Genomic DNA, 26,967 nt, shown 5'->3' on the forward strand with positions numbered 1-26,967 from the left:
CCAAAGATACGTGAAGGTCCCGCGGGCCCCGCCAACAGAAATAACTTTGATGACTAGCCCCTGGCCTTTCGCGGTTTGGGGAATCGATCTGGTAGGATCGCTCCTGATCGGGAAGGGAGGAGTGAAGTACGCCATCGTGGCCGTCGACTACTATACCAAGTGGGTTGAGGCGGAGCCCATGAACACGATCACCTCGAAGAAGGCCCTGGATTTCATCATCAACAATATTGTATGTCGGTACGACTTCCCCTACAAGATTGTATCCGATAACGGGAAGCAGTTCGACAGCGTCCACTTCACAGATTTTTGCGAAAGACATGGTATCGTCAAAAGCTTCTCCGCGGTAGCCAGGCCCCAAGCAAACAGGTAGGCAGAAGAAGTCAACAAAATCTTAAAAGGGACGTTAAAGAAAAAACTCCAAGCCTGCAAGAGCAAGTGGCCCAAAGAGCTGCGCCGCGTGTTATGGGCTTACCAAACCATCGAAAGGACATCCACATGGCACACTCCTTACTCCATGGTCTATGGATGCGAAGCCGTCATCCCTATTGTAACGACCATCCCGTATCACCAAAGAGACACATACGATCCCGCCCAGAACCACACCTTACTCCAGGAATCCCTAGATCTCATCGAGTAGATCCAGGAAGAGTCACAAGTGCAGCTGAAGATGTACCAGGGCAAGATCGCTCGGAATTTCAACTCAAAAGTAAAAAAGGCAAAGGTTCGAAACCGGCGATCTGGTCCTGCGAAGAGTCTTCCCTGCTACCCAAGATCTGGGAGTAGGGGTCCTGGGCCCGAATTGGGAAGGGCCGTACGAGATCCAGCACGAAGTGTGCCCTGGGACATACTGTTTAAAGCAGCTCGATGGCATGGAAGTCCCAAGAGCATGGAACGCAGAACATCTCCGTAAATACTATCAGTAGTTAGGAGAATGCGTTCCAATTTTATATTTTCGTTGTAAATAATGTACGCCTCAGGGCGATTCCTTGAATAATAAAAATGGCGTGTACAAAACGCCATAAAGAAATGTTATCTGATAATGAAAATTCTACTCAAGTGACCCTAGACCAGTCTCTGCTCACTTGTGGGGGGTATCCCCGGTATGAACAAATACCAGGCGGGGCGCAAGCCTCAAGCCTGGTCCTGCCTCGGACAAATGATGTCCGGGGGTATAATAAAAAGAGGACCAAGCCTCAGGCTAGTCCCACCCCAGACGAACGATGTCCGGGGGTATAAAAAAGAGGACCAAGCCACAGGCTGGTCCCGCCCCGGATGAACGATGTCCGAGGATATAAATAAGAGGACCAAGCCTCAGGCTGGTCCCGCCCCGGACGAACGATCCCCGGGGGTATAATAATAACAAGAGAACCAAGCCTCAGGCTGGTCCCACCCCAGACAAATGATGTCAGGGGGCATAATAATAAAAAGAGGACCATGCCTCAGGCTAGTCCCGCCCCGGACAAACGATGTCCGGGGGTATAATAATAAAAAGAGGACCAAGCCTCAGGCTGGTCTTGCCCCAGATGAATGATGTCCGGGGGTATAATAATAAAAAAGAGGACCAAGCCACAGGCTTGTCCCGCCCCGGACGAACGAAGTTTGGGGATATAATAAAGAGGACCAAGCCTCAGGCTGGTCCCGCCCCGGACGAACGATGTCCGGGGGTATAAAAAAGAGGACCAAGCCACAAGCTGGTCCCGCCCCGGACGAACAATGTTTGGGGATATAATAAAGAGGACCAAGCCTCAGGCTGGTCCCGCCCCGGACAAACGATGTCTAGGGGTATAAAAAAGAGGACCAAGCCATAGGCTGGTCCCGCCCCGAACAAACGATGTCCGAGGATATAATCAAGAGGACCAAGCCTCAGGCTGGTCCCACCCCGGACGAACGATGTCTGGTGGTATGAAAAAAAAAGGGGGACCAAGCCTCAGGCTGGTCCCACCCTGGAGGAACAATGTCCAGGAGAGAAAAGCATCTGGTAGGCCCCAGGGCAAGGCCGTAGCACGCGATTGTTAGAGTGAGGGAACTAGGTTTTACAATAAACTAATCGAACCTCGATGGCCCAGACCATCAGATTTTTGAAGTTGAGGACTGGACAGGTAGTTTCATCAATGACAGAATTAAAGCAAGTTGACAAGCTAAAGTCAGGAATAACCTAGTCCAGGCTGTTGGAACCAGGACTAGACCCTCAGATCAGTCATGCACGGCGATATAAAAAAAAGGAGTAACGAAATTAACATAAACCGAATAAAATAATACAAATTGTCTAGGACGCGTACGCGTTCGTAAAAGTGTTACAGAATAAAGAAAAAGAAAGGCTAGGTGAAGATCCGGGTCTAGGCTTCATCGTCCAGGAGCTCCGCGTCTTCTTTCTCCTTGGCCTCAAATTCGGCTCTCTTCGAGTCCGGATCAGGAAAGATCAGGAGGTTCATGCTCTTGTCCTTACGCCAGGCCATGTAGATGGCCTCCTTGATGGTAACGCCCAGCATGTTGTCCGCCTGCTCTTTCGCGCGGCGGATCTCCTCATGGGCCTTCTTCTTCTGGCAAAGCGAGTTGTCCAAATCATGGATCCGAGCCTCCAAACCTCTGATCTTCTCCCGGTCTTGGATAGACTGAGTTGCCGCTGCCTCCTCTGCGGTCTTTCCCCAGAGAAGCTCCGCCTCCAGAAGGGCCATCTTCTCATCGGCCTCGGATTTCTTCTGGGACATGGCCTCTTCGTGCTGGAGAGTGGCCCGATCGAGCTCCGCGCGGTCCGCTCCGGCCTGAGAAACTGTTTTGGCCAGGGACTCATTTGCCTGGGCTGTCTCACTGGCCAAGGCCTCTTTGGCGGCTTCCCTTTGGTTTACGGCCGCCTCCAACTCCAACTGGAGCGTCTCCATCTTCATGGCCGCCTCGGCCACCAGGTCAATGTTCCGGTGGGATAGCAGAGCGTCCTGGAACAAAGCAAAGTTAGAAGAATCCTTATTAAACAAGAAAAATGAAAAAGGGGGGGGGGGGGAGATACAAAGTAAACTTACAACGGTGGCTTGATGGCGGAGAGCTTGGGAAATAAACGACATGTCCGAGTTAGCGATGGTGGCGTATCACTTCAATTGGAGGTTGGACATGGTCTTCCCCACCCGATCCAGCAGGTCCGCCGCGAATGGGGCAGTGTCCTGCCCCAACTTAGGGCAAAAGTCTGTCTCAGCGACTAGCCGATCCACGATCGGCTGAGGGGCACTGAAGGCCGCCGGGCACTTAGCGAATTCAACCTGACAATGAATCGTCAGGGCCTTGTAGGTCTCGTCCCTTCTTTCCCGGCCATTCTCCCAAGTTCGGGAAATTAGTTTGGACTGCTCATCCCGCAAGATGGCTTCCCCGTCCTCAGATAAGGTCGGATGGATGGGAAGGGCCGGTGTCACTGGAATCTCCTTTGAGGTGAGGCGACTTTCCTCGAATGACTCTCCGGCTGAGCCAGCCCGCCTCGTCCGGGGCCTCTTATTCCAAGTTTCTACCTCCGCCGTGCCTAACTCCGCGACCCTCTTCCTGAAACTCTGGCTTACCGCAGGTTCCGGCTCCAGATCGATCACTGGGGGGTAAGCGAGGTCGGGGACGGTGGCCAATTCCACGACCGTAATAGGAATCGTGACAATTGTGACCTGGCCGGGTCGAGGATCCGCCCGTGGCGTCTCCTTGCTGTGGGGGAGATCCGAGCCGGGCGCCTTGGATGTTTTCTTGGCAGCCTTCTTTGCCGCGGCCCTGGTAGCCCAGACTTCAAGAAGCTGCCTCATCCCGTCCACGGGATCAGACATGTCGGAGTCTCCTGAAACAAACAAAAATGAAAAGGAGTCAGTACAATTAACAGGAAAATAGAGGTCAAAACTAAAAGTGGCCCAGGACGAACCCTTATCTAAGCCCCGGACATGACTCAACTCATCTAACGCGAAGAAGTAGACTCGATCCCCCATGTCGTCCAGGTTCAAGAAATTCCCGTATTAGAGGAACCCGGAAAAGTACATGAGAATTTCTGAGCCTACGGGAACGAGAGACGAAGGTCTCGTCTCCCAGCAGCCCCGAACGCGGGGCCTCAAAGTGCTAGCCTATCCTTAGCTAAGTCCCCGAATTGGGGAGCATAAGTTAAGATCAAAGGTGAGTTACCTCTCCCCGATACGCTAGCCTTGGGGGTCCCTGTGTTCGGAAGTGCCTCCTCGAAGAGGGCTTCTAGCTCCTCGGAAGCGGCCGCCTCCGACTGGGCCAAGTCCTTCTTTCGCTTGGCCGCGTCCACGAGTGCCGCAGCCTTTACTTCCCTGATATGCTCTAGGGCCAGTTGCTCCCTTATGACGGGATTCTTCTTGCACTGTATGTCCTGAAGGCTCGGGGTGTCGATTGTCTGATGGGCCGCGAGCAGTCCGATCAGTCAGAGGTTGTCGGTGTTGACGTAACCCCCTACGTCCAGGTCCTCCGCGCTTAGCTCGGAGTAGAGCTTCTTCCGGTCCAAGATAAACTGGGTGAGAGGAGTCTGGGCGAAAGGTCCTGCCACCCGAGGTAATACAGTGAGAAACAGAAAAGGAAAAGAAAAAGAGGAATAGGCCAAGTAGGATCGGGAAAGCACTTACCCAATCGCTGGAAGTCAAGCATCAGCGTGGAGTTCTTCTCTATGAGGAACCCGAACGTCATGAACCAGTAATGTTGGACGTCCCGGGGGTGCTTCGAGGCGCTTGTGGGAGCGGGGTAGTTGCCTCGCGGGTTCAGCCTGTAGAAGCCGTCCAAGGTCTTGTCCTTGGCGTTGACCTGCGGTTCCATCTTGTAGAAGTACAAGATTTCCGCGGGGGTCGGCTCCGCGATCTCCTTCGTGGCGCAAAAGACGCGCCATCCCGCAAGCAATCGGTTGGCTTGGGGCAGAAGCTGGAAGGGTGCGATCCCCACGAATGTTAGGAGCTACATGAAGTAATTGTGAAGCAGGAGTGTAGCTCCCGCACTGATGTGGCCTGCGCTCCAGGCCCCGAACCCACTCACGGAGGTGTGCGCCCGCTCCTCTCTCTTGGCCAGGCGGTTGTGGAAGAGTCCGGGAGTGGACTCTATGCCCAGGAATTTCTATAGGACGTACATCATTCGGTAGTTCCGGAATAGGTTCGGTATCGTGTCCATCTCACATCTGTTACCCTTAGGGGTCCGGGACCCGGGAAGGAGGATGGGGGCCTTGTTGAATTCATCCTTCAAATGAAGGGTGACGCCCGACGTCATGGCTGATGATCTGGGAGCAAAGAAAAGACAAACCAAGCAGTCAATACCAAAACCCAAGAAAGTCAGTTAAGGTATGGGGGGCCTCCTACGGACTGCTTGGAGTCCCCTCCGGATCAGGTCCAGGTTCACCAGGGAACCACGAGACCCAGATCGGGAACAAAAAGTGGGCTACTATATAGGTTCCACCGCTTGTCCAGGAAGCATCCAGACCCAGAGCGACCCGGACTAGGCAGTCTCCCTAGCACTAATCCTAAGCATAAATAAGTTCTAGCAGCCTAAACAGATGAGCAAAATGACAGAACCTACGTTCGTATATCTATAAAGGCAGAGGGCAGAAAAACTTACGGTGAATGGCTGGTTGTGAAAAATGGTGGTTGTCCGGCAATAAGTACGGCATAATCTCACTCTTGAACTGACGAAGGTGCTTCAGAAGCTCGTCGACAGGACAGGCTGAAGACGTGTGCTCAGGCCAAGGCACAGATGCCAGGACTGTTGGAAAGTGGCGACGGCGCAGAGTGACAGATGGTGGAAGATCTCGTCGGCCAGATCGGACATAAACAAGTCCTCAAAATTATTAGAATGGCTCGAGAGTGTAAAGGTTTCAAATGGATGCCTGAGGGGTCTTTATAGAGACCCAAATCTTGATCTATGATCCAGCGGATAGGATCGATCCCCCATCGGACGGTCCAGGATCGCGCAGAGGCATTAATGAATCCACTCAAGTGCTGGATCCGATCCATTTCAATCCGATGTCCCAGGAGAGGGGCACTTCAAAGGTCACCCCATCCTACGATCCACCTCAGCGCAGAAACATTAATGAAGAATGCCCATGTGGATGGACGCTTTGGAATCCGTGCTGATGCACTAGCCTAGGCCTAGTGACCCTTGAGATGGTTGGTGACCTTTCGGGGTCAAGTGCCATCATTGCAGTAGTCGCTGGGCGACACGTGTGCCCCTTGTCATGAAACGGGACTTCGGTAAACGAACCCGGACCTTGGTAAATGGTCCGGGCTCCACATGCGCCCAACACGCACTGCCCTTTGCCACGGACCAATGATTCTAATAGGAAACAGGGAGATAACCATGAGTATCCGGGAGCAAGGCAAGCCTCCACCTCGCGGACCCAGATGAAGGATTGGGGGGTAAATGTTATCCCCATTTCATGCCTTGGGCCCGGAACCGCGACCCAGGCCCACTAGCCGGGAAATTGAGGTTGGGCCCAGCCCAGACTTGTCTGGCAGGAAGTATGATGACTTCGACAGCCCAAGTGTGGGCCCAGGCCAGGAAGGTGTCCGGGAAGAATGATCCGGGACCTTCATCCGGGAGAGGTACAACTGTTTGGGGTTATAGTCGGGATGTATGCAAATGGTCTGAAGCCTGGTAAACGATCCGGGCTCCTGGTGGATGATCCGGGCTTGCGGTAAATGTAGAGGGATAGAGGTAAATGAACCCGGGTCGAGCCCTCAGAGTTGGCAGGATAAAGCATCCGTGACCCTGACTCCACCCCATGAAGCGTGGGAGTTGTCCCCACGTTTCACCTACGGAAAAGGCCACCTCAGGATTGTATGCCGTTGGTTCAGACCTGTGTCGCCACTACTCTGACTGATCTTGTCCCCTGAATCTGCCTCGTAACTTGAAATGCCCAGACCAAAAGCCCCAATTTGTCAGGTGACAGATAGACTTTGGGCTGCCCTAGTGGGCTCTGGTTAATGTTTGTCTTTTATGTTTTATCCTTTTTATTGGGCTTCCGATAGAGAAGCCAGTAAAATTTATACCTTTTTTGGGCCCGGGTTAGTCCGGCCAAGCCCAGTGCTCCTGTGAACCAATAAATACATGTGACAGAGCACTGGGGAAGGGATCTCTTTTTGGCATGTATACAGTTACTCAGCTAAAATGAAGAGAAAACCCCATTATTATAGACTTTCTAAGCTCTAATACAACTGTCTCATGGACTAAGGCTCATTAACGCCCCAACCACGTAAAAATCTTATTTACATCTTCAAAACCCCTTATCGTTAATCTCTCTTAACTTTTATTAATATAGTTTCTGAAAATGTCGTTAAACACATGCTTGTGTGCATTTTTTGTTGGGATATGCCTATCCATATCTGTTTTGTGTTGAGGTCTGTAATCTTGGATCAGGGCTTGACTTATTAGTGAAGGATGACAATAGCGCACTGTGCGCTGGTCGAAAGGCTTAGGCTTGAACCAGCAACGTGCTATTACGTTGGCCGACCCTATGGTCGATGGAATATTAAGGCGCTAGGTACGCTGGACTAGCTCTACGACTAGTTACTCAAGGCCAAGGGCAAAGGCCCCAAGTGACTCTATGGTCATGTAGCTTGGGCATAGGGCCCCGGGATTTACTCTATGGTCAATTTTTTAGGGCAATGGCCCCAAATTGGTTCAATGACCACTTGTTTGTAACTGAATGACTATTTATGTAGGTTCTTATTATTGTTGGGAAAGCTAGACAAGTATCTAGAAGTTTATATTTTCTATTTATGGACATGTTGAGTTTTCTTGTTGAGCCTTGGCTCACGGGTACGTTGTGGTGCTGGTAAGGGGAAGGGAAAACTTGACCAGCCATGAGTTGGAGAGCTTCGGTGGCGGCGTGTACATATGCAGCTGCTCGACCACCACGACCGGGGTTATCTCAGAGGAACTGGGGTTGTAGCCCTGGTTTTTCCGCTTAGGTCAGCTGAATGTTATTTTGATGAATATTCACCTTTTTAAAAGTTTGGTTGTAATATTTTGGGATCCCATTTTTGTACAAAACTTTTTATATAAAAGTCAAAGATTCTTTTGACTAAAAATTTTAACCCTGTCCCTTGACATTAACCTTTGTTACACATTTTAAACCAAATGACTTGGTTAGCAAGTTTGACACAATTTTAAGTACATAGTGTAATGGTCCTGGATTAGGAGGACGTTACAGCGGCCCACTGTTCTGGGCAATCCTACCAAAAAATCCATCATGATGTCCTCCCACTTCCACTATGGGTTATCTAGAGACTGTAACAGCTCTGATGGCCTCTGATGTTTTGCCTTGACCTGCTGACAGATCAGGCTCCTTGTCACGTACTCAGTCACGTCCCTCTTCATCCCAGGACACCAATATAAAACTTTTAGATCTTGCTACATCTTTGTGGTACCCAGATGTAGAGAATAAGGGGTAATATGAGATTCATCCAGAATCTCCCGTCTAATCCCAGTGTCCTTCAGAATGCATATCCGATCCTTATATCTCAACAAGCCCATGCTTGACACTGATTAGTCCTTAGTTACTCCAACTAAGACGTCCCCTCTAATCTGCTCCAACTCTGGGTCATCTAATTGCTTCTCCTTAATTCTCTCCAAAAGACTAGACTGCAGGGTGATGTTGGCTAACTAGCCCACCACAAACTCAATTCCTACTCTAGTCATATCGTCAGCCAACTTCCTAGATATCTGCCTGACACTATACAACTATCCTGGACCCCTCCGACTTAAGGCATCTGCTACCACGTTGGCTTTCCCAGGGTGATAGAGGTTCTCACAATCATAATCCTTTACCAGCTTGAACCAACGTCTTTGCCTCATGTTCAGATCCTTCTGGGTGAAGAAGTATTTTAAACTCTTGGGGTCAGTGTATATCTCACACTTCTCACCATATAAGTAGTGCCCCCACACCTTTAGTGCAAAAACAACTACTGCAAGTTCTAAATCATGTGTGGGTACCTCTGCTCATACTCCTTCAGCAGACGCGATGCATAGGCAATCACCTTCCCTTTTTGCATAAGGACACAACCTAGGCCCTGCCTCGAGGCGTCACAATAAACCACAAACTTGTCCTGATCTGTAGGAAGACATCGAACCGAAGCGGTGATCAAACTCTTCTTCAGCTTCGAGAAGCTGTATTCACACTTGTCTTACCACATGAACCTCTGATTCTTGCGTGTCAACTCTGTCAGTGATGACGCAATATTGGAAAATCCCTCCACAAAGCGTTTGTAATAACCTGCCAATCCCAAGAAGCTTCTGATCCACAATAATTCCATCCTAACTAACTATGTGACCTAAGAAAGTCGCCTGTGGCAACCAGAACTCGCATTTCTTGAATTTCGCATACAACCTATGTTATCTCAACCCTTGCAGTACCAATCTGAGGTGATGTTCATGTTCTGTCTCTGACTGTGAGTATATCAGTATATCGTCGATAAAGATGATCACAAACCAGTCCATGTAATCTTTGAACACACTGTTCATCAGATCCATAAATGCTGTTGGGGCATTAGTCAGTCCAAATGACATCACCAAAATCTCATAATGCCCGTACCTAGCAGGAAAGGCTATCTTCAGTATGTCCTCCTCCCTGATCCTCAACTGGTGATAACTAGATCAAAGATCTATCTTGGAGAACACCATCCTACCCTGCAACTAATCAAACAAATCATCAATCATTGGCAGAGGTTATCTGTTCTTTATAGTCAACTTGTTCAGTTCTCTATAATCGATACACTTCCTTAGAGAACCATCTTTCTTCTTCACGAAGAGAACTAGTGCACCCCATGGCGAGAAACTGGGTCTGATGAAACCCAAGTCTAGTAACTCTTGTAGTTGAACCTTTAGTTCCTTCAGCTCAGCTGGAGCCATCCTATATGGTGCCCTAGACATTGGCTCTGTCCTTGGCGCCAATTAAATCACAAACTCAATCTCCCTGTGCGGATGTAACCCTGGCAAATCCTCTAAAAATACATCTAGAAACTCACAGATTAATTAGGTTTGTCCTTGTCCCACTGGCACGACCTGAGTGGTATCCACCACGCTAGCTAAGAACCCTATGCATCCACCCTGCAATAGGTCTCTAACTCTAAGTACAAATATCATAGGTATACAGGGTCCATGCATAGTGCCAATGAACACAAAGAGGTCCTCACCCTCAGGCTCAAAGTTTACCATCTTCTTCTTACAATCTATCATTGCCCCATACTTCTCTAGCTAGTCCATACCCAAAATTATGTCAAAGTTACTCATCACCAACTCTGCTAAGTCAACTGACGATTCCCTGCCATCCATTGTAATTGGTAGAGATCCAACCCACCTTTTGGAAACCATTAACTCCCCAGTAGGCAACACAGTACCAAACCCCACAGGATAAAAGTCACATGGTCTACATAATCCATCTATAATCCTACTAGCAACAAAAGAATGCGTAGCACCCAGGTCAGTCAAAATAGTATAAAGGGTTCCAGCACTAGAAAGCTGACCTGTAACTACCGAGGGACTAGCCTTGGCATCTGGCTGGGTCAAGGTGAACACTCGAGCTGGCGTCAGGCTGTCCACCTTCTTAGGCTCTTCCTTTCTGGTTCTCGGGCAATCCTTCTTCAAATGCCCCTACTGCCGCAAACAAAGTAGGCCTTCGCCCTACATTGCCCAATATGGCGCCTCCTACATCGAGTACACTCTGTGAATCCTTTCCAGGTCTCACCGCCACCCTGGCAGCCCATCTATATGCCCCGTGGCCTCCTATCTGGCCATGGAGCTGAAGCCGTATCTAGAGTCTTTCTCTTTTTTTCACCAGGGCCTCCGCCCATATCAAAGCCTGTAAATGGAGGTCCAGACCTCCTAGAATCTCTTCTGGCCGCATTCTCATGCCAGATCTTTTTCTTTGTGCTCTCTGCTGTAAACACCCTCTCCACAGCCTGTCCATAGGTTGTCAATCCTAGCATAGTAGTAATACGAACATCCTGGGCTATCATAGGCTGTAGCCCCTAGAGAAACCTCTCTCTTCTGGTCCCATCAGTGGGCACCAGATCCCCAACAAACTTTGTTAATCTGTCGAATTTCAGGGCATAATCAGTCACTGTCATGTTACACTGAAGTAATTTTCTGAACTCTTCAGCCTTCGCAGCTTTAACTGCGTCGTTGTAGTACTTCTTGTTAAACAAAGTTCTGAACTCTTCCCATTCCATGGAGTTTACCGCTCTGGTCTGGGATACCACCTCCCACCATATTTAGGCATCCTCCTGAAACATGTAAGTGGCACAAGCCACTCTCTTATTACCATCTACCCTCATGAAATCCAGGATGGTGGTTATCATGGTCATCCACTGTTCAACCTTCAATGGATCTGAGCTGCCCTAAAAAGCTGGAGGGTGCTGCTTCCTGAACCTCTCATACAGGGGCTCCCATCTATCTCCCCCTGCTTGGGTCTAACTACCGCTGGTACCTCTGGCTGTGTCACTACCGGTACTGCGGGCTATGGGTTCCCTGCTATAACCTGTTGTTGTCTCAAGAGGCGAATCTCATCTTCCAGCCTCTCTAACCCGGCTTGCATACCAGCAAGCACCTATTGCCAGTTTTATGGAGCTGGCGGTGGGGCCTAGCCCTGGTCATTCTCTTCCCTGGCTTGTGTCTCTTGGCTAACCAACCTCTCTAACCTTCGAGGAATCGTACTAATATCTCACCCACTTTGTAGTGATCAAATCAGCCGTTAAGTAAGGAATTGTACTGATATCTCACCCACTTTGTAGTGATCAAATCGGTTGTTAGGTAAGTAACAACTATACCTCTTGCTGCCTTACAGTCCAAGATCAAATAGACAAACAACAGATGCAATGCTAATAAGCATGCCAACACATAACATACTTAATCATGGTGCTAATAAGCACTTCCTAATATTCATAAGCAAATAACAATACTCATAAGCATTTCTGGCATTCATAAGCACATAAACATATTAAGACATTTACACATGTATAACAATGCTAATAAGCATGTTCTTTAATCCCTGCCAATGTTAATAGTGCAAATAAGCATTTCCTGGCCTATATACAAATAATGGTGCTAATAAGCGTATATTGACCTACATGTCCATATCATAACGCTAATAAGTGGTTCCTTTGCATTCACAAACAATAATAATGCTAATAAGCACATTCTTTATCATTCATGCAACAGTCAAGGGACAGACCCTATCAGATTATCTCATATTTAAGCAGTTAAACACATAAATAGTTATTGAACCCTGAGTCGAGCTTGTATTTAGTGGCGAGTGTACATGCCCAACCACTTTTCAGGAACCCTTAGACCTTGGCAGCTCTGATACCAAGTTGTAACATCCTCCTAATCGAGGACCGTTACACTGTGTGCTTTAAATAGTCTCAGACTTGATAATTAAGTCATTTGGTTATAAATGTGTAACTAAGGTTAACGTCAAGGGTTAGGGTTAAAAAATTTGGTCAATGGAACCGTTGACTTTTTATTTAAAAAGTTTCATACATACGTGGGATCCCAAAATTTTACAAATAACTATTTAAAGGGTGTATATACATCAAAAGTTACAATCGGTTGACATAATCAACAAAATAACGGATATAACCCTAGTTCCTCTGAGATACCCTCGGTCGAGGTGGACAAGCAGCCGCATATGTACACGCCACCACCGAAGCTCTCCAACTCATGGCTGGTTAAGCTTTCCTTTCCCTTTACCTGCACCACATAACACACATGATCCAAGGCTCAGCAAGAAAACTTAAACTTGTGCATGGACAGTAAATACAAGTTCTACATACATATATAGCATGCCCAACAGTAGTAACCTACTCATGCATGCATACAAATACAAATAAATGATCATTGGATCATTCTGGGACCCGCTGCCCTGAATAGTTTACCATAGAGTCAACCCCGGGGTCCTGTGCCCTAGTTATGTGACCATAGAGTCACTTGGGGCCCTTGTCCTTAGCTTTGAATAACTAGAGCTAGTCAAACGCTTTGTTTTCCCAACGACCATAGGGTCGGCCAACAGAATATTACATTGCTGATTTGGGCCGAAGCCCTTCGACCAGCGCAAAACACTTTATTGTCGTCCTTGAATAATAAGTGAAGCCCTAAACCAGGTATTCAGATATAGATACAGATAAACATACTTCAGACAATACAAGTATGCATACATATTAATCATATAACACCATCAATTAAATGCAAACACATTAATACGCATGCTCCTTAACGGGGCCGATCCCTATTCATAATTATAATCAAAAGGGGTTGCGAATTTGAGTGATGTTTTAGCAATTTTTGAGGAGAAATAGGAGTTATATTGTAACGCCCTAAACTCCAGGGACCATTACGGTGTGCCTTATAAACAGTGCTAAACTCGCTAATTGAGTTATTTGGTCAAAATCGTGTAACTAAGTATGATTAGCGGTTTAGGGATTAAAAATTTCGGTTAGAACGTTTACCGTATACATTGGGATCCAAAAAATATAATTTAAAGGTTTATTATAACAAAATATTTACAACCAGCCGATCTAAGCGGAAATACAGGGTTTAACCCTAGTTCCTCTTCAAACCTCGGCCATGGTGGTCGAGCAGCAGCATGTGTACACATCGTCACCTAAGCTCTCCAACTCAAGGATGGTCTAGCTTTCTTTTCCATTTACCTGCACCACATAGCACCCGTGAGCCGAAGCCCAGCAAGAAAACTCAATATTCTCATGAACAGTAATAACATGTCATCAAATCATAAGGCACATGCCTAGCAAATACAACCCTATTCAAGCAGGCAAATAAGTTCAAAAAATGAATGAGTGACTGATCAACAAGTCACTAACAAGGGGTCTGCACCTTTTAACAAGTGACTAATTACCAAGTCACTAATAGGGGGTCTGTACCATTTTGACAAGTGACTAATTACCAAGTCACTAACATGGGATTCCGCTCCCTCAGCCATGTGACAAAACAGTCACCTAGACCTTTGGCCCTAGCTCTGAGTAACTAGTCCTAGACTAGTCAAGCGCTTATAATTTTCATCGAACTTAGGGTCGGTCTAGCATTAATACCCCATATGAGTCATTCAATGCTGATATCAATTAGATCTAATCTTTTATCGGCTCTGCGTTCATGACGCTTATTCTGTTTCTGACTCTTAGGTCAGTAATACTCGACTAGTGTCGATCCTGAATAGTTGGTGCCACACACAAGTAAGCAATGCTACCAAACATATATCATACGTCAAATATCTGAATATAGGGCATTCAACATGCTTACTTAGCAACTGCTAACATAATTAGGACCATGCATAAACATAGAGGCTCAAGCTCTGAACAATCTCATATTCAATATTCATAACATGCCCTAACCACATGTTTCTCGGGCAACACATGCATCACATTTAATTACTTGACATGCCTAAAAAATAACCATGCATGTCACATTTAAACATCCATCATGCATCAAGAATAACCATGCATGTCCCATTTAAGCATCCAACATGCATCAAGAATAACCATGCATGTCACATATACACAGGATGCAGTTTTCTTACCGTTGGTCCAAGCACAGGTTACCAATAAACGAGCCACAAGCACGATCCTTACTCCAAGCCTCTAGTGATAACCTAGTCACAACCATAAACGGTGATCCATTAAGTTCAAGTTCTAAAACCAATCCTGGAACCAAGACCTAGCCTCTAAGACATCAAACCCCACTAATCCGGGTAGTAGGAATGATCCCGAGGCCTAAGGTTTGAGTTCCCAAGCTTAAAACATCATTTCGACCATAAATACCGTCAAGCGCCGCGGCCCCAAATCACTGAGCCGCGACCCCCAGACAGAACAGGGGCATCAGGGGAAAGCGTCATGACGCCCTACACCTAGTGCCACGGCCCCCAGAGCTCCCAAAGCACTCCACCTGCTTCATCAAGCTTGGGCCGTGGCGCCCAAGAACAGGGCCACGGACCGACCTCGGACCAGCCATTTTTCTCCGAATTTAACCTTTTAGAACCTCCCAAAAACATATCCAAACATCTCCAAACTCAAAAATCAAAGTTCCCAAACATCCCCATGATCCAAAACCCATAAAACCCAAGTCTCAAATCTAATAAAAACTCATCAAAGCACGTAGTCCAATTCAAGCTTAAAAACTTAAAACTTGAATTACCTCCACTTGAGTTGTTTCCAACTAAATCCTTTGGCTAATAAGCTTTTAATCTTCCCTAGGATCGCTATGCCTCGATCCTCGCTTGAATCCGAGTCCTAGAACTCAAGTTACCTTCGAAAATGTGATTGAGAGACGAAAATGGAACTTTGAGGGAGAGAGAACGTACAAAATGTTCTTTTTATTTCTTAAAAGGTAACTTCAAGCTTAAGTAGCCGCAAACAAATCCTAACGCTCGGGGTCCTGAAAACACTCCCAGGGCCAAAATAGTCAAAACCTCCAAAATTTCCCCCTCATCTTACTAACTCTCAATTTATCACCAAATATTAATTCCCATTACCCAATAACCCGGTAATGCTCTAAATACCCCTTGACTCACTCCGAGTCAAGAATAAATCCCGTTGTGACTTTCCTGCTAGCTTACTTCCTAGGATTGTCTCGTGCTGGGTAACCTTGGCATAACCAAATAATAATAAAGCACCACACACATATCACATATATGCCAAATATGCCAGAAATGGCCAAAATATGAAAATCACCCAGTTACTCATAAATGAGTTCAAATGCATATTTAATACACCTAAACATGCATATTATCATTTAATAACACAATAAATCAATTATGGCCCTCCCGGTATCCTAATCAAGGTCCTAAAATTTATTAGGAAATTTGGGGCATTACAACTATCTCCTCCTTACAGAAATTTCATCCTCAAAATTTATCGAAACCGCTCGGAATTAAATTCCGTACAACTGATTCCAGTTTCCCAGGTCGCTTTCTCGACCTCACTGATTCTGTAACATACCTTAACCCAAGGTATAACTTGTTCCTCAGAACCTTATTCTTCTTGTTTTCATATCTGGATTGACTATTCTTTACAGGATAACTTAGCCTAAATCTCCAGATTCTCATAACTCAACTCATGAATTTCCTTTAACCCATGTCCTCAACATGGAAGTACATAATACACTGTATACAACTGAAAATGCCAAAGATAAGGCTGATCCAAAGTCAACCTAACCGATCCTATCCTGGATTCAAACTGTCATAACAATCTAGGGCTCAACTTTCCCTCAACCTCTCACCCCTTCCCATGGTGATACTTTAAGGAAGATAAAATCTTCTACCTGGAACTTCATGTTCACGCTTTTCAATTTAGTAAAACTGTTCCATTTACTCTGAGAAGTGAGCATCGAAACTCCAACCTCTAATAGTCTCAACGGTCCCCTAAACCGCCTCAAGATCTAGATATAACATCTCACCCATCTCATTCCAATGAACTGGTTCTAAACATTTTCAAACATACCTTATCTCATAAGGTACCTTTTCAACACTGGATAACTCTCTCTTTCCCTCTCTGATTCACCATCAGTCTGAGAATAATAAACTGTACTGAATCCCATCTATATACTTATGGCCTTCCTTAACCCTTCCAAAACCTGGAAGTAATAATAGAGTCTTCATCTGATAAGATAGACCTTGAATTTCATGAAGGCACACTATCTCTCTCACAACGAGATCTGAATACTGATCAGCTGTATTATTTGTCCTTGCTGACAAAAATAAACTTACTTAAAACACTGACCCACAATGACCTAAACCAATTCACGCTGACCCACTAACCTGGGCAACCCCACCGCGAAACCCATCGCGATGTTTCCTTATTCCCATTACAAAATACTCAAAGGCTGCAATGGCCTTGCTGATTCCTGATACTTTAATTTGACCTGCTAACATGCTAAGAATTTTACCACATATGCCATTACATCCCTCTCCATCTCAGGCCACCACTATATAGCTTTCAAACTCTTATTCACTAACATGATGCTTGACTGAAGAGAATAAGAGAAGAACATGAGTTTCATCCAGAATCTCCCAATTAATCTTAGTGTCCATCGGATCCCAAATCCGATCCTTATATCACAATAAACCCATGCCTAAAACTGCAGAACCCTTAGCTAATCCAGCTAAGACTTTCCACTCAATCCTTCTTATCCGTGGTTCACTTAATCATCTTTCCTTCTAATCCTTTTTGAAATAATTATTTCAAACATAAAACTGGCCACCTGGCCAACCAGAAACTCTACTCTAGTTCTGGTCAGATACTTTAACCAACATGTTGCATAAGCAATCCTTTTTCCCTACACTGAGGTGTCATAATCACCTACTATCTGATTCTGATTTACAAGAAGACTCAAAACTCTTTCCCAAGGCACCTGTAATATCCTGCCCAGCCAAGGAAACTCTTGCCTACTGAGGTAGTCCTTGACCTTGGCAAATCTCCACAGAGAAAACACCACAATACCATCGTCCAAGACGATCACAAATCCCATTCAAATAAACCTTTGAATGCTCTGTTCATCTGATTCATCAAGACAACTTAACATTAGTCACACTCTCAAATCATAGCTCAGTATTCCCAGTGCCCTTATCTGATATAAAACAGTCTTCTACATATCTTTCTCCCTGATCTCTAGCTGGTAATAACTAGATCCAAGATTCACCTTAGAGAATACCATCTTACTCACTAGCTGAACCTTTAATTCTTACAACTCCGCCAAGCCATTCAAAACAATGCCCTAAAAACTGTTTTCATTCCTGGCACTAATCCAATCACCATTCTGTCCTTTTTATGCAAACACCACCCCGACTAATCCCTTGGAAGCACATCCAAAAACTCACAGACTAATCCAGTCTGTCCTGATCCTACTGACACAATCTAAGTGGTATCCACCACACTAGCTAAGATTTCCATGCATCTCTCCACCATAAAACTCTATCTCTCACTACAGATACTATAAGCATACCAAATCCATGCACAGTGTCAACTGTCACAAGGCTTTCCACTCTCAAGCTCAAGAGCTACTATTCTTTTCTTGCCATTTAGCATTGCCCCATAATCACTTAACCAATCCATATCCCAGATCATACTAAAGCCAGTCATAACCAGCTTCATCAAAACCACTGATGAGTCCTTTTCATCGTAATCCAACTCATCTCTTAAGTCACCAATACAGTATTTCCTTCCCATCACAACGTAACCATGTGATTTGCATAACATCTTTATGCTTCTATATATGCAACAAACAAGGGAACAACATGGCACCAAAACCAATCAGCATAACTCAAAAATCAGAACTAGAAAACTGACCCGCCACCCCTGAGGAACTAGTCTCCATCTCGGACTCTGACTGCCTCGGAATAAACACTCGAGCTGGAGTCGAGCTATCCATCCCCTTTTGCTCATCCTTCCTCAGCATTGGGCAATCCTTCTTACGATGTGCAAACATTTTATGTAACACCCTACTTCCTTAGAGCCGTTACTAGTGAGTTTAAAAATGTGCGGCTAACTCGCTAATCGAGGTTTTAGAGTTAATAGTGTAATTAAGCCATAGACAAAGGAAAAACTTTAGAAATAATAATTCCCATAGAAAATCTTAAAAGTTTTACACTTGGGATCCCAAAATACAGTTTGGAAATATTTACAACATATAAACTGAACCAAGTCGACTAAATGACAAAATCTAGGTTTATTTATAAGCATCTCCCAAATTCCTCTGGCTGTGGCAGCCAGGATGGTCAAACATGTACACGCCGCCTCACGCCCACTACACTCATGGTTGGTTGGCCTTCTCTTTACCCTTACCTGCACCATAGAGCATCTGTGAGCCAAAGCCCAGTAAGAAAACCCACAAACAGATAACATATGGAACACACATATATCAAGCATATAAACATGCCACCAATGGGCTAAACATATATGGCCTAGCCGTCCCAGGCGTTTACCAAGCCCTGGGTTCGCGGACCACGCCGTGAGGATATCCCAGGTATCCTTTTAGGGACTCGCCCTAGCAACTCGCACACCATGTGCTCAACGCTGCTCCTGGCCCCTTGCCATTCTCAGCCTTGCACTCAGCGTGCCCTTCGCCGTTCGCAGCCTCTGCCATCCTCGGCCTACACCGTTCCCGGCTCTTGCCGCTCATTCACATAATAGCATTCATAGCATAACAAGCGAGTACATAATTCTAGCTAATTCAATCAAAGGGCTATGCCCATCAGTTTAAACACATTGGGCTCAGCCTTGCATACCAGTTCTATTCAGACACATTGGGCTCAGCCCTGCATACAAGCTCTATGGGAACAAGGGTTTTCTTACCTGAGTTCCGAGCTCTCTGAGCATCGATGTCCCGAGCACAGTCCTCTAACTTGAGCCTCTTCGAAACCCTAGTCACAACACATTAACAATATCCATCCATCAATTTCTAATCCAATAAATAACTTTAAGCCATAACCCTAACCTCCGGGGCCTTGAATTCTATCAATCCGGGTGATAAAATCCATCCCGAGCCTTAGCCATTGAGTTCCCAAGCCTAAACACCCTTAAAAACACAAACTGGCACTAAGAGCCGCAACCCCACCCTCAAGAGCCGCGACAAGCCTCAAAACAGAGGCTAGAACACCCCTGCAACACACACGGGCCGCGACACGCACACCAAGTGCCGCGGCCGCATGAACTCCTCGGCCACACTCGGCCGCGCGCGCACACGGGCCGCGGCGCGCCCATCCTAGGGCCGCGGCCCTCACCTCCAAACCCAGAATTTTCACCTTCTTCCTTGCATTTTCCTCAAGCTAACTCACCCAAAGCTCATCTATCAAACCCAGATAATTAACACATATATTCCAGCTCAATATCAACATCAAAACCCATCAAAATCTGCTCCAAAACCCAACTAAAATACCCAAACACAGATCAAGCTTAACTAACATGCATACTCTAATAAACAAGCAAAAATTCTCAACATAATCCCCATAATTAGAGCTTACCTTGCTGAATTCAATCTCTAAAGTTGATCCTTAATCCCCAAGCTCCTAGCTCCCAAGATTTCTCAGCTGAAATCCTTCTAGCTAATTCCTCCAAGTTCTCCCTAGGCTTCCAAAGAGGAGATATCCACTTGCTTAGAGAGAAAGAATGAGTCGGTTCCTTAAGTGTTTTGTATAGTTCTAAAGTTTGTCTTATTCAACTTATGTTTATGTGGTTACCTCAAAGCTCGGGGTACCATAACGTCCCCGACGACAAAATGGTAAATTTCCCCAATATTCCCTCCTAGACATTCTATCCTCAAATATATCTCCAAATATTTATTTTCATGTCCCGATAACCCCATAACACACCTAGTACCCAAATTACCCCTCGACTCGCCTCGAGTCCGAATCTCAACCCTGTTGTGGCTTTCAGGCTATTCACTCCCCAGGACTGTCTCGGATCGTGCTGCACAAACATAACACATATATATATATCACATTTATACCCCTAATATCCAGACGGGGCCCACATGCGCATTTAACTCAACTAAACATGCATCATTATCATATATATTCATATTAATCCACATTTAAGTATATTAAATCATTTATTGCCCTCCAGGCGCACTAATCAAGGCCCTAAGCCCGATTAGCAAATTCAGGTCGTTACATTTTACATGAGAAACATGCCCTTGCTCAGTATTCTCTAGATGATGCCTCTTACACCGAGCGCATACTGGATATGTCTTCCAGCTTTCCTTCTTACTTGCTCCAATAAGTGGAGGTACCACTATCTGAGCTCTGTGCTCTCTGACACTCTTCTGCCTAATCTAATGTCCTGCACTCTCAACAATAAGAGCCTTCCATACCACCTGAGCATAGGTAGAGACTTCATGCACTAGGGAAACTCTAATGCCCTAAACTATTCCGGGATTCAACCCTTGAATAATCCTTTCCTTCCGAGCTACATCTGTGGGTACCATGTCAAAAGCGAACTTGGCCAGCCCATCAAATCTATTAACATACTCGGTCACTGTTGCATTACCCTGAACGAGATTCAGATGCTCATTAATCTTAGTAGTCTTGGCTACGTCACAATAATACTTCTCATTAAACAGCAGCCTAAATTCTTTCCAATCCATCACAGCTGTGTCTCGTGTCTGGGATACTACTTCCCACCACGTCCGGACATCATCCCGCAGTACACATGTAGCACAGATCAACCTATCATGACCTACCCATCCCATACTATCAAGAATGGAACTGATCAAGCCCATCCATTGCTCAGCTCTAAATGGATCTAGGCCTCCTTCGAAGACTAGAGGGTAAAACTCCTGGAATCTTCCACAGAGAAATTCCCATCTGTTCTCAACCCTAGGCTGAGCCAAAGCTGATGCTACTCCTGGCATAACCAAGGAAGAAGTGCTCCCCAACAGATTCTGCTGTTGCTTCAGACACCTGATCTCTTCCTCATGCCTCTGCAATCTTGATTGCAAATTTGTGAACATCTGCTGAAAATTCATAGGAGTAGATGAAGAACTGAGACCCTGGCTGTAACTCCCAGCCTCTGTATAACCACCACCAAGCCTTATTTTCTGCCTTGGAGATAAACATGCTGATTGAATCTGTAGTAAATAACTTGACCCATTAAACATGATGATCATATGAAGAGCTTTCCCCACGGAAACAATCTTACCACACCACATTCACAAGTCACTTGTAGTGCTATAAACATGCCCATGGCATTCATACATCAATCATAATCCTTGCACTTCCAACATTCACACCATGCCTCCAACTCCAGCATGCAATTATCAGAATTATATATTCATGGAGCAGGTAATCATATGATCACATTCATATATATATATGTTCACAAAGCATATAATCATATAGTCAAGAGCCAGGCCCTATCAGAATCTCATGCTCCCTAATATAATGTGCAGGCAAAGCATTTACATTCTATTTAAGCAGTTAAGCACATAACTACAGAAGTAGTTATCATTCCCTGAGTGAAGTTATCTTCAGTGATGAGTGTACATGCCCAGCTTGTCTTCAGGAACCATAAACCTTGGCTCGCTCTGATACCAAGTTGTAACGCCCTAAACTCCAGGGACCGTTACGGTGTGCCTTATAAACAGGTGCTAAACTCGCTAATCGAGTTATTTGGCCAAAATCGTGTAAATAAGTATGATTAGCGGTTTAGGGATTAAAATTTTCGATTAGGATATAACATTTCATTAGAACGTTTACCGTATACATTGAGATCCCAAAAATATAATTTATAGGTTTATTATAACAAAATATTTACAACCAGCCGATCTAAGGGGCAAAACAGGGTTTAGCCCTAGTTCCTCTTCAAACCTCAGCTGTGGTGGTCGAGCAGCTGCATATGTACACATCGTCACCTAAGCTCTCCAACTCAAAGATGGTTCAACTTTCTTTTGCCTTTACCTGCACCACATTGCACCCATGAGCCAAAGCCTAGCAAGAAAACTCAATATGCTTCTGAACAGTAATAACATGTCATCAAATCATAAGGCACATGCTTAGCAAATAAAACTCTCTTCTAGCAGGAAAATAAGTTCAAACAATGAACGAGTGACTGATCAACAAAAAACTAACAGGGGGTCTGCACCTTTTAACAAGTGACTAATTACCAAGTCACTAACAGGGGGTCTGTACCCTTTCAACAAGTGACTAATTACCAAGTCACTAACATGGGATTCCGCTCCCTCAGCCATGTGACAAAACAGTCACCTAGACCTTTGGCCCTGACTCTGAGTAACTAGTCCTAGACTAGTCAAGCGCTTATAATTTTCATTGAACTTAGGGTCGGTTTAGCATTAATACCCCATATGAGTCATTCAATGTTGATATCGATTAGATCCAATATTTTATCGGATTTGCGTTCATGACGCTTATGCTATTTCTGACTCTCAAGTCAGTAATACGCAACCAGTACCGATCTTGAATAGTTGGTGCCGCACACAAGTAAGCAATGCTACCAAACATATATCATATGTCAAATATCTGAATTTAGGGCATTCAACATGCTTACTTAACAACTGCTAGCATAATTAGGACCATGCATATACACAAAGGCTCAAGCTTTGAACAATCTCATATTCAACATTCATAACATGCCCTAACCACATGTTTCTCGTGAAACACATGCATCACATTTAATTACTTGACATGCCTCAGAAATAACCATGCATGTCACATTTAAACATCCAACATGCATCAAGAATAACCATGCATGTCCCATTTAAGCATCCAACATGCATCAAGAATAACCATGCATGTCACATATACACAGGGTCTAGTTTTCTGACCTTTGGTCCAAGCACAGGTTACCAATAAACGAGCCACAAGCACGATCCTTACTCCAAGCCTCTAGTGATAACCTAGTCACAACCATAAATGGTGATCCATTAACTTCAAGTTCTGAAACCAATCCCAGAACCAAGACCTAGCCTCTAAGACATCAAACCCCCCTAATCCGGCTAGTAGGAATGATCCCGAGGCCTAAGGTTTGAGTTCCCTAGCTTAAAACATCATTTCGGCCATAAATACCCTCAAGCGCCGCGGCCCCAACTCACTGAGCCGCGGTCCCCAGCTAGAACAGGGGCATCAGGGCAAGCACTGTGGCCCCCAGGGCTCCCAAAGCACTCCACCTGCTTCATCGAGCTTGGGCCACGGTGCCCAAGAACAGGGCAATGGCCGACCTCAGACCAGCCATTTTTCTCTGACGTTAACCTTTTAGAACCTCCCAAAAACATATCCAAACATCTCCAAACTCAAAAATCAAAGTTCCCAAACATCCCCATGATCCAAAACCCATAAAACCAAGTCTCAAATATAACAAAAACTCATCAAAACACGTAGTCCAATTCAAGGTTAAAAACTTTAAACTTAAAACTTGAATTACCTCCACTTGAGTTGTTTCCAACTAAATCCTTCGGCTAATAAGCTTCTAATCTTCCCTAGGATCGCTATGCCTCGGTCCTCGCTTGAATCCGAGTTCTAGAACTCAAGTTACCTTCAAAAATGCAATCGGGAGACGAAAATGGAAGTTTGAGGGAGAGAGAACGTATAGAACGTTCTTTTTATTTCTTAAAAGGTTACTTCAAGCTTAAGTAGCCTCAAACAAATCCTAATGCTCGGGATCCCAAAAACACTCCTGGGGGAAAAATAGTCAAAACCTCCAAAATTTCCCCTGATCTTACTAACTCCCAATTTATCACAAAATATTAATTACCACTACCCAATAACCCGGTAATGCTCTAAATATCCTTTGACTCACTCCGAGTCAAGAATAAATCCCGTTGTGACTTTCCCTCTAGTTTACTTCCTAGGAACGTCTCATTCTGGGTAACCCTGGCATAACCAAATAATAATAAAGCACCACACACATATCACATATATGCCAAATATGCCCGAAATGGCCAAAATATGAAAATCACCCAATTACTCAAAAATGAGTTCACATTCATATTTAATACACCTAAACATGCATATTATCATTTAATAACACAATAAATCAATTATGGCCCTCCCAGCCTCGTAATCAAGGTCCTAAACCTTATTATGAAATTTGGGGCATTACATATATTCTAGGGAATTTTTGCTGTAGCAAAGTTCGTAGGATGTTACAACATCAGTTTTGAGCTTGCTCTCTGACTTGGTTTTGCTGCAACAAAGTTCGTATAATGTTACAACATTAGTTTTGAACTTATTCTCTGACTTTGTTTTGCTGCAGCAAAGTTCGTATAATGTTACAACATTAGTTTTGAGCTTGCTTTTTGACTTGGTTTTGCTATAGCAAAGTTGGAATAATGTCACAACATCATTTTTGGCCAAAGCTCTCTGACTTAACTTTGTTGCACCAAAGTTACTACAATGCTTCAGCAAAGTTGTGAAAACACAAGAAAAGTAAAATTTGGCCCAAAGCCCTAATCTATTTTTGAAACCCTAATTTCACCATCTTCCCCTTCCCCTTCTCTCTGTAATCAATCCAGCCGCCTCCCACCCACCACCCCGTAACATCCAACTGTAACCCGAATCCCACTGCCGTGAAACCTCCTGCACCTGAACCCACCACCCTCGCCACCAAGAACCATGACACCCCGAAGCCTTCCCATACCTAGCTGACTACCCCTCCGAGCAACCCGCAAACCCAATCACCACAAAACAATTGCAATAGCCCCGACGCCCCACCTGAAACTTTACCACCCGCGGCAACCCCGTAGCCCTTATCCAGCTGCCTACCCCAACCCGAAGTCGCTCGACCATGTGCACCATAACAACCATGGTTCAAGACCCCGAAGTCCATACACAACCTTCTACCCCAGCCCCGAAGCCAACACCACCATGAACTCAGATTTTCAACCTACCTCGTGCCTCCAAGCCACCACCTCCACCCGACCTCGATCTGAAGAACCACGACTCGCTTCATCTCTAACCCAGCCAAACACAACCAGCAACTGACGCTACACCCAAGACCCATTCGAATCTCTACCTCTCTCTCGACTCTCACTTGCCCATTCATGATCAATATTTGGCAGCTCATGGGTTTGTTCTTCATTGGGATTTCAAGCAAATCTGCACAAAAACAAAAGTGCATCCACAAGTGTATCCTGATCCTTCAAGGTACCATATTACTCTTGTTTCATCACTTTGGGCATTGAAATTTATTGTGGGTGTTGAAATTTTGTTATTGAGCATTATGAATAGAAGCTAGCAAGTACCACATACAAAGAAAAAGTCAATGACCAATGAACAACCTGTTGTTGAAAAGTTCATATCCTCGAGGGCTACTGAAAAATTCAGGAAACTTGTCAGGCGAGATATTTTGTTTGAGGGAGCATTCCCGACTATTGGAAATCCTGATTATGTGACAACTGTGATTAAAAATTGAGGTTGGCTTGACTTTTGTACAACATCGAGCTATCGTTCCATGGGGGAAAGAATTCTATGCTAACTTTGTGTCAACAAAATTAAGACAAGTCATGGTCCAGGGCATGCAAGTTAGTTATTCGCCTTAGGACATCAATGTTTTTTTTAGGTTGCCCGATCGATGAGGCTGAGTATGGCGATGTTGCCCCTCGCTAAAGTGATGCGAAACTTGACAATATGTTAACAAAAGTGACTGTGGAGGGCACACAATGGATTGTTTCAAAGAAATATGGTGCTCATACTATCCCCCACACTTCCTTAACAACTCCTACTCATGTGTGGAATCATTTTATCAAAACCAACATGTTGCCCACCACTCATGACACCTTAATTAGCAAAGATCGTGTCGTCCTACTTTTCAGCATTTTGACTGGCCTATCAATTAATGTGGGGGAACTCATTTCAAAAGAGATCGTAGCCATGGTGCTATAAAGAACAAGGGACCCTTATTTATTCCCACATAGATCAGTGCTTTTTGCCACGCTGGTGTACCCCTAGCTCTGGATGATGAAAGGCGTCACTCTCCAGATTTCATTGATGAGCATACAATTCGAAAGGTTACCAAAGTTGTTTCCATTCAGAGAGAGCGGGCTTCGACCTCTGCCCCTCCACCATTGTCTGACCATGACTTGCACCACCAGACCCCACTGTTGCTGAGAATTATGCCACTCAACAGAGCATGCTCAGTATGATGCATCGCATGGAGGCTCAGTAGCACGCCTATTGAGAATATGTGCGTCAGCCCACCGAGCCTATTGAGGACAATGTCTTGCGTCACTATTTCCAGCCCACCGAGCCTTTCCCAGAGTTTCCTAAGGCTATCACTGAGCGATGGCATGTACTTGAACCTTCGAGTAAAGAGGAGGAGGATGTCGAGTAAAGATAGTTTCTTTATTTTCTAGCATAATTATTCATTTCTTGTTCTGTTTTGTTTTGTGTTATCTGTGTTGTCTATATTTTTTCTATTTGTTTTTTAACATTGAGGTCAGTGCTCTCCCTTATGTTTATGGTGGTGTTGTTTATAATTGTTTTGTGTTGTCTTAATTTCTTTTATT

At 45.1% G+C, this 26,967-nt stretch overlaps 1 protein-coding gene across 1 annotated transcript; it reads right to left on the minus strand.

The window, feature by feature from the left end:
* Positions 1–2,070: 2,070 nt before the first annotated feature.
* On the minus strand, positions 2,071–4,656 carry LOC133825531 (uncharacterized). Its single transcript, XM_062258460.1, has 4 exons — positions 4,596–4,656; positions 3,543–3,802; positions 2,447–2,933; positions 2,071–2,138 (listed from the first exon to the last, which is right to left on the minus strand). The coding sequence occupies exons 1-4, from the start codon at positions 4,654–4,656 to the stop codon at positions 2,071–2,073; spliced, it is 876 nt and encodes a 291-aa protein (XP_062114444.1).
* Positions 4,657–26,967: the final 22,311 nt, after the last annotated feature.

The sequence above is a fragment of the Humulus lupulus genome, chromosome 3 (assembly GCF_963169125.1).
Source record: "Humulus lupulus chromosome 3, drHumLupu1.1, whole genome shotgun sequence".
NCBI lineage: Eukaryota > Viridiplantae > Streptophyta > Magnoliopsida > Rosales > Cannabaceae > Humulus > Humulus lupulus.